At 35.8% G+C, this 9,344-nt stretch overlaps 1 protein-coding gene across 1 annotated transcript; it reads right to left on the reverse strand.

Annotated features, from left to right (window-relative positions):
• Nucleotides 1–268: 268 nt before the first annotated feature.
• On the reverse strand, nt 269–6,024 carry LOC308689352 (membrane-spanning 4-domains subfamily A member 4A-like). Its single transcript, XM_081363002.1, has 8 exons — nt 5,907–6,024; nt 5,207–5,387; nt 4,811–4,921; nt 4,644–4,718; nt 3,737–3,865; nt 2,597–2,707; nt 2,226–2,288; nt 269–2,081 (listed from the first exon to the last, which is right to left on the reverse strand). Exons 2-8 carry the CDS (start codon nt 5,360–5,362, stop codon nt 1,989–1,991), a joined length of 738 nt encoding a protein of 245 aa, XP_081219128.1. The 5' UTR covers nt 5,363–5,387; nt 5,907–6,024; the 3' UTR covers nt 269–1,988.
• Nucleotides 6,025–9,344: the final 3,320 nt, after the last annotated feature.

A 9,344-nucleotide genomic window follows, 5' to 3' on the forward strand; every position in this document is an offset into this window, starting at 1 on the left:
TGAATAGATATGCTGAGTGGATTAGGGTGGGCAATGCTCTGTCTAAAACCGGTTCCTAAACCTGTCTTTTCCGATTCCTGCCCCTAAATGTATATAAACTGTAAGAGAACATTCACGTTCAGACTTGGTGACTGCAGCTACCGACAGCTCGTGTTCTCAATAAAGAATCCTGCTGAAGAAACAACCAAGTCTCCTGGTCTTTCGATTCTATGTTCACAACAAACATAAGCCTATAGCTACTATCAATGAAGTGGAGTCTAGGTTTTTTAGTCAGTTTTATTTTGATAAACATGACACAATATAACATCGCGACTACATGAAAAGAGTGTTTACTGTTATAAAAAACTGATTTGTGAGCTTTAGTGGAACTAAAGGTGTGAGAATAAACAGACACACGTGATCTTTGTCATGCGGTGGAACAGTTGTGTTGTCATCAGAGCTCGTGCAGCCGCTCTTGAGAAGCTGCGCTGGCTGAGTTCTCCGGCTACTCTCGAAACGCTCTCGCGGTACTTTGATGGCGTACGTCACGTGGCGTCGGCGCTGTATCAAGTTGGACAACATTTCTAACCGGCATGCACTGCTTCAAGTCAGCCGCCGATCGGTCTGTGCAGAGCTGTATGAAGTCCAACAAGCCTAAGGACTAATCACTAAACAAGACACACCGTTAAACATGATTAGACAATTAACCAATGACAACATGCCGCAAAAGACTAGGGAAGCTCATGGCAGGATCACATGAGGGCAAGGGAATCACATGACTGACATGAAATATGACTGACATGAAACATGAACCCAAAGCTTTACACAAACTCTGCATGACGCAATTCTTTTAAATTCAGTCATGGGCTGCTTCTAGAGGGTGTGCCGTTGTCCTGCGCAGAATCTGCTTGTTTCTATTTTTGACTACTCTAAATAAACACTGACCATTTATCACTGGAAAATAACAGATCCAATCCTGAGATCCAGAAAGAAAAGAAACGAGACTTAATCAGGGTAGACTGCTCTTTGTGCTACTCTAATCTTTAACTTTGGGGTTTTTCAATCTCTAAACAGGAAGCCTGCTGAAGGACACACAGAGGACTGAGACTTAAGGGAATTTTATGAATGATTTTAATATTTGCTTTTACTTTTGCAAGTTTTAAACATTCAGTTATATCAGCCATATGCATTTATTTATTATCTTTAAAGAGAAAAAGAGTTTCACTGATGATTAGGCAGCATTGTTGATGTAAAAAAGTGTGAAGCAGTATCTTGAAGAGTATTTTTACTCACAAGTGTCTGTACTCACAAATCTGTACTTACTATTTGATCCAGTGATTACATTTGTGTCCACTTTTTAGTGAAAAAAATAGCTCACTGAGATGATACAGATGGAAAAGTAAATAATAAAGTTATTGCGCAATTCTTCTGACAGGATTATTTTATTTAGCAAAATACCTCCCCATTCACTGATGCACTCAGTCACCATTATATGTTTGGTCTAAAGCGAGACTGCTCTCATGTTTTACTGAAGAACAAAATGCAAGTAAATTTTCTGTCTTCCTTGCAGGACTGTGATATGAAGAGTGTGTAAAGTAACATATTTTAGCAACAGTGTGAAAGTGAATCATACATAACAGGCAAAATACTGGTATAAACATGAATATGCGTCACATGACTAAACTTACGTCAATGTTTTAAAAAAACTCCAAACTCCACACAAAAAGTCCACACTACAACGCGAAAACGGTGTTTTCAAATTAATCCACTTTGGAGAATGTTTTTTATTAATAAAAATGTGTGTCAGTGTGGACAGAAGGACAAAACAGAAAGAAAAATATGCTTTTTCTTTTTTTAACAACGTTATTTATCAAAAATTGTTAAAAGTTTAAACAGCATTTAAAAGATGCCACACATATTAGTGTGGACAAGACCTGAATCACTGGAAGAACCAGTGTGTCCTGTGAAAGCATCAAACCCAGCGGCAGGACCACAGCTCTGTCCACTTTTTAATATTCATATTTAGGATCAGCACATTCACTGTATTGTGGGGGAACATCTGCAGGATCGTGATTCATGGAAGAGTCGCTCACCAGAGGTACCTGCAAGAAAAACAGGTATGCAAATCAGCTTTATTGCTAATTTATTGATCATTCTAATCAATTCTTGAACACACACACACACACACACACACACATATATTTTCCACAAAGTCCCATTAGACTGGTGCTACAAGCTTCTCTTACCTCTGATGGATTGGGTCTAAAGGCATAGGACTGTGGAATAACAACTTGGTAACGTGGAAGCACCTTCGGAAAAATACACGTTGCGTTTTATACCTTCTTACTGCAATATAAATTTAATAACATTGGATGACAGTTCTAGTATTACAGGTTTATAGTCAACACTATTTCAAATGGAAAAAGGAAAAGACAAAAATCCTGCTGAAATATTTTGGTGTCGAAACTTGTGCAGATTATTGAAAACAATAGAAATTGAAAAACTACCCGTCTTTCTGTCAATCTGAAAAATGTCCTAGCAACCACCCAGAAAACCCTAGCAACTGCTTAGCAACCATAGCGGCCACTCAGCTTCTAGCCCTGAACGCATCACTCACCTGTGGAGAACAGGCGTTGGCTTTACAGGCAAATGCTGACAGAACGATGGAGATGATAAACTCAAGGATAGTGAATACCAAGGACACACCACGGATCCCCCGGAAGAGGGTCTGAGAAAACACTCATCATTAGCACTAATATCAATAAAATAAATGATAGTTACTCACTCATACACTGGCTGCAAGTGCAGAATGTACAATCCTTGAGGTAATGTATGTATGGTAATATAACAAATCAAACTTAATGTATAATGTCAAAGCCTTCTTGCATGGTAAACAGGGCTTGACATTAAATTTTTTGCTCACTAGCCACTGTGTCGTGTTTTCAGAAGTTACACTCAGCATTTTCACAGGCAACAATTTTACCAAATCCATGAGGAAAAACTGCCATATAGATATTTTTACTACTATCTCATAATTTGGCTACAGTCAAACCACAAATTATAGCAAAATAAAGTAACTGTGAAATTCTTCATCCAAATATTCTTCATACAGTGACTACCAAATTATTCAGACACTTTGACCTGACCATGTTTTGCTTTAGTGTTTTTCTTTAATTGCTAATGTGACCTTTTTACACACAGACTGAACAAAATTAAGCATCGCTTGGTAATTGGTTTACCTAAATTGGTATTATGTAATTGTGTAATTAAATTTAACAGATGACAGCTAATCAACCTAATTCATTTGTGAGATAGTCTAACAGAAGGATGGACAAAACCAGTGAAATATCAACTGATTTGATAACTCTGAGTTCTTGTAGTTATTATCATTTTCTAAACTATAGCGAATAAACTGATAATGTGAGAAATGTTGAAGGTGTCTGAATATATTTCTGGAGCAAATTAAATGAGAGAGGAGAGGCGGGTTTGTGTGTAACTCGCTGTCACTATTTTTGACCACTACATTGCACTTAGTTTTTTATTTCAGATGATTTTTTAAAAGACTACAATTGATAAATGTATATATGAAATTCAGTCCGCCGAAGCGATTAGTAGGAGTGACTGTAACACGGCTGAAATACACACGCATTTGACGGGTGTTAATATCAAGACGTAAATTATTAGTAACAGTAAGTGGTCTATTAAATTCTTCTATTAAATGCAAGTAAAACTGTGACTAGAAAAGTTGTTAACATACCTTGTAATTATAACAGTTATATCTATAGCAGTAAGGGATATATCCTATAGACAACTCCAATGAAAGGATAATAATGGAAATGCCTGCAGTTATAGCACTTGAGATGGTCATTCCAAGTGAACCTTTCACCTATAGACAGAAAAACAAGTTAATTAGTTAGAAAGCACTTTACCCAGTGTGTTAAAGCAGATCATGAAACAATATATATGGAGCACTATAATAATAAAGTTGCAAGTTGCAATTATAAGGCCCAAGAACTATTCTACTTTAATAGAATAGCAATACATTCATTCATTCATGTCTGGCAACTTGACATGTTTTCTGTATCATGTAAAACTAAAGGTAATTTGGAGATCACCGATTTCTTTGCAAACTGATTAGATTTTGATTAGACTTCATTGCTCTTTATGAGAATATAATGGATTTTATGCATAGTGGGGATGTTTTGAAACATTTTTATTCATTAAAATAAATCATGAACTCATCACTGCATTTGCAGAAATTGTAAAATCTTTTTTCTTATTAACTTATGAAGTAACGCAATATTTTTACTCTAATAGCTTATCTTTTTTTTTTTTTTTTACTGCTGCTGTTAAAGTAATAACATTAATTTTACATCGTGATGCTGAGCTACAGTGAAATGGTAGAAAAGACAGATGCATTATTTGTGTTAGTCAATTCGCCTATGAGGCTGGTCTACCGCGCCGCGCTAAGCCTCATTTGCGCTGCAGGACCTCTAGACGCGCGTAAACGCGTCTTTACATTGACTTAACATTGAAATCACTCGCGCCAGACGCTCAAGAGTGAGTGAGTAATCAAAAAACTTTTGCTTTAGCCTCAATTGAGTGAAAGTTTGAAAAAAGTTTTTTGCTTGGACCCCTGAAAATAACAAGTGATTTGCATATACCAAACACAAACTGGAGGAGGCTTTGCCTTGGAGTTTATTTTCTGCAGCAATGCAGAGTGATCCTGCGATAATGTACTGAGAGGAGAGAGAAAGGATTCTTCTGTTAGAATATTTAACTTGTGTTAGAAAAGACAGAACTGTACTTAAATTGTACATTGTTTCCTTACGATGAGAGATCCCCAATAAGGAATACCACTGAAGACAAAGAAGGATTCTGCATTGACTGTAGACACGATTCCCAACAGGAGAATCAGCAGACCGATCATTATCTGGACAGTCTGAGGAAGACCAGAAAACAGGCACTTATTGCAGGGGAATAGTGAATCACAGTTATTAGCTGAGCAGGGTTGCACGCTCAAATAGCCACTTGATTATCCACCGCAGCTCATCAATATGGGCGGCCATGACAGGTCGCCGGAACCGGCCTGGTGTTACAGGGAACTCGTTCCGTTCATCGTAGTTCCTATTCGTCACCCGGTGACATCCTAATGCTTTTTTGTTTGTTTTTTTCCATACCTTTCCTTCACACGTATAAAAATAAATTTTATTGAAAGATTTCTCACCCCAAGTGCTTTTGGTTGGCCTTTCAGGAAAGCCTGAAGTCCTTGAGGAGCTGAAGCTGTCTGTGGCACATTAACAGTCGCTGGAACCGTTTGTTGTGGGGCCTGAAACTGGATGATCAGCGTCGACGAGTTTGTGGGAATGACGGTACTAGACATTCTTGTTTCTGAAACTGAAATTGACCTGTACAGAATAAAGACATGTAAAAACATGTGAAGAATAAAAATGAGAAACCTCAGTTTGTTTTCATGGCAAGAGTTCAAAAGATAACACCAATTCAATTTTATGAGGAAAAAAAGGTCTGAAAATGTTTTAAATATACAGAAAGAAATTATGGATTCTTGATTTGGTATGCAACTGAATGCACTCTTCAGTAGTTTTTTGCTGTGTGTTCTTATAGAGATATATAGATAACGCATTCTGTGGTGTAATACTGTTTCCCAGAATGAAAGTTAAAGTGGGTGGAGCTCAGATGTTTAGGAGGGGTGACAAAGCTACACACTGTTTCCAGGAAATCAAGTCTGACACACTACTGTAATATAATCTCTTTTCACAATAACAAGAAGATTAAATTAAATCTTACTTAATTTGTCTTTGTTGTATTTAATATAATCTGCATGCTGGTTTGGAAACAGACTTGTAAATATTGTACAAAACATGTGACATAACAATAATAAGCACAGTCAAAACCATTTATCTTACCTTATTTGGAACAAATTTGGCCAAATAATCAGTAGTTCAAGACTTAAATAGAGAAAACTAATTGACTTTCTTGTTTTTGGATTGTAAAAAACAACAAATTTTGCATCATACTGTATCATTTGTGTTAATTATGGGCATATAAGCCAAATTCATTACCTTTAGTATGCTGTTAAAAACGAAGTGAGGAAGCTGGATCTTCCAGACAAAAGAAAACACAGGGCTAAAAAAACGACTAGACGAGGAAACAAGGAGAACTCTGGGAAAATGAGGGTGGGGAAACAGTGGAAGAACTACAAAGACCAAGTACAAGACTACAAAAGGACAGGAAATCATAAAAGATAAAAAATACAGGACACTAAACAGAAGACCTAACACTAGTGCATCCCAGACTCAAACTCATTATAAGGTATCCCTGAGAGTTAAACATCTAAAGCCATACTATCACACACAAGCAGGAGATGAGACAGATATTCACTGAGCTGAGGCCTCATTTATAAAACTTTCTGTAGATTTCATACTAAAAGTCTGCGTACGCACAAAAAGTTTTCAGATTTATAAAACCATGCATGCCAGAACCTGCTCAAAAATCCCAGTCAGCGGAAGATTGTTTGTACATGCATCTCAATCCCCGTCCCCTCCCCGAAATAACCATACATGGAGCTTACAGTGCCTAGTTTAACTATCTGTATCATTTTCATTCATATTTCCATCCAGATTATACCATGTTTTAACACCATCAAAGGTACTACAAGACATTGGAAAATATTAGATACGGAATATAAATGGCATTTGTGCTGTTCACATTACATTGCTAAAACTCATCCAATATCCTTGCTATGTTTTAGAATAAATATTAAAATATACATAAAAACTATTGTATTGTATAAACTATTTCTCAAATAAAGTTTTTAGAATAGTGTTGATTTATTAATTTCCACAGGTCAAATAGTATTTTAATTGTTTTAACCCTCTTGGGTCTAAGGTGTTTTTGGGGTCCTTGAGATGTTCTGACATGCCCTGACATTTGTGCTTTTTTCAGTTGCTTATAAACATATTAATGGCAAAGGTGTAATTACACTCTATTTAGCACAAAAATATATTTATCACTATTTATACATAATATGTGAGCAACATGTATGTACATGTTTGTATTTTTGAGAGAATAATGTTTATGCATGGTTATTGAAAAAACTAAAAACTAAAGTTTCTGAAATAAGGCCACAAAACACATACTAAATATGTGTCAATACGACTTTTGACTAATGGATGTTGTCGCCTAGAGTTTTTTCTTCAAAATGATCTGAAAATCATCCTGCCTAATCATTCAAATAAAACAATACATTAATTTAAATTTTGCAAGACACTTTCTGTTTGGAAAGGCAATATGCGAGTGGGGGTCAACGATCTAACACCATCATGCATATTTAGTGGGTCGCACCTGAGGAGACAATGGGGCCCGCATACTTAATGAGCCATTTATTCAGGTGTGTCACTGAGCCACAAGAAAGAATGCAAGAGCAAAATGTATGTGTGTGAAATATATATATATATATATATATATATATATATATATATATATATATATATATATATATTCTACCAAATTGGTTCACAGTTGGAAGCATCTCATTTTTTTATATTTTTCCACAAATTGTGCTTGCAAATTGTATAATATCCAAGGAAAACATGTCTAGTAATTGTGCAGTTAATTCTCATACTGTATTTTCAGTTTTGGAATATTTATCCTCTCCCCAAATTTGTCACTAATAAAACACAATAAATATTATTTAAAGAAAAGGCTTATATTTTCCTTTTAATAGTTTGTTTACATCTACCTTGTAAATAGATTTTATTTAATTAAAAATGTTACAATTACAACAACAATTCAAGTGTAATCTTTCTTCGTAAAAACTAAAGTATACATTTTATCATACATATTTCAAAGTTAAGGATTTATTACTTTAAATATAGCCTAGGCTACATTGGAACAAACACATAATAACATATTATTTGATTACTTTATTTTTGACAAAACATACTATATTTAACATATGAGCAAAAATTGGCAAACAAAAGCTTATTTGAGGTGGCAGATATTTGACAGTAAAAATGTATAATCTATCCAAAATCATCATTCATCATTCATTCACACACAGAAACGCGATTCAAATTTAAACTATCTTTTTGCGAGCTGTGGTAAACAGCGCGCATCTCTGCCGTTCATTCATTCACACACAGAAACGCGATTCACTTGAGAATGAAAAAACTTACTACCGTATTCCTCAGCTCAGCTGCATTCGTTGCTCCTCGAAATACCCGCACTTCTGAGGTACATTTTCCATTATTATTATTCTGCAAACAGACTTACAGGACAATTTCACTCTGCAAACAGATGTACAGGACAATATCACTCTGCAAACTGACTTACAGGACAATATCACTCTGCAAACTGATGTACAGGACAATATCACTCTGCAAACTGACTTACAGGACAATATCACTCTGCAAACTGACTTGCAGGACAATATCACTCTGCAAACTGACTTACAGGACAATATCACTCTGCAAACTGACTTGCAGGACAATATCACTCTGCGAACTGATGTACAGGACAATATCACTCTGCAAACTGACTTACAGGACAATATCACTCTGCGAACTGATGTACAGGACAATATCACTCTGCAAACTGACTTACAGGACAATATCACTCTGCGAACTGATGTACAGGACAATATTACTCTGCAAACTGATGTACAGGACAATATCACTCTGCAAACTGACTTAAAGGACAATATCACTCTGCAAACTGACTTACAGGACAATATCACTCTGCAAACTGACTTAAAGGACAATATCACTCTGCAAACTGATGTACAGGACAATATCACTCTGCGAACTGACTTGCAGGACAATATCACTCTGCAAACACACTTACAGAACAATATCACTCTGCGAACTGACTTAACTAAGAACTAAGTTGCATACAAACTCACCTGAAAAAAATATCTTCAGAACTGAGCATAGAAGCTGAAACAAACCTTATTCAGAGTAAAGTCCAAACAAATGTCCATAGTTTCAGACATCGCGCCACTCATGATCTGAAAGTTCCTGAATTAAAGGACTCTTGGGTTCACATTGAGACGTGAAGTTTGTGTCTTCTCCACGTTGGTGCCCTTCTCTGGGTTGATGGAGAAAAAACACCTTGGGAAAGAAGAAAAACAGGCAACTTATTAATTATAAAATAGTTTTATTAACAGAAAAAATAACTTAAATTTCTTTATTCAAGATAAATAAAATATTTTAGGTATTAAAGGGTTAGTTCACCCAAAAATGCTGTCATTGTTTACTTACCCTTCATGTCGTTCCAAACCCGTAAGACTTTAATTCTTTCTTAAGTCGTCTTAAGATCTTAAATTAGGATTTTTTAATGCAATC

This window comes from Scardinius erythrophthalmus (genome assembly GCF_964197995.2).
Source record: "Scardinius erythrophthalmus genome assembly, chromosome: 4".
Taxonomy (NCBI): Eukaryota; Metazoa; Chordata; class Actinopteri; order Cypriniformes; family Leuciscidae; genus Scardinius; species Scardinius erythrophthalmus.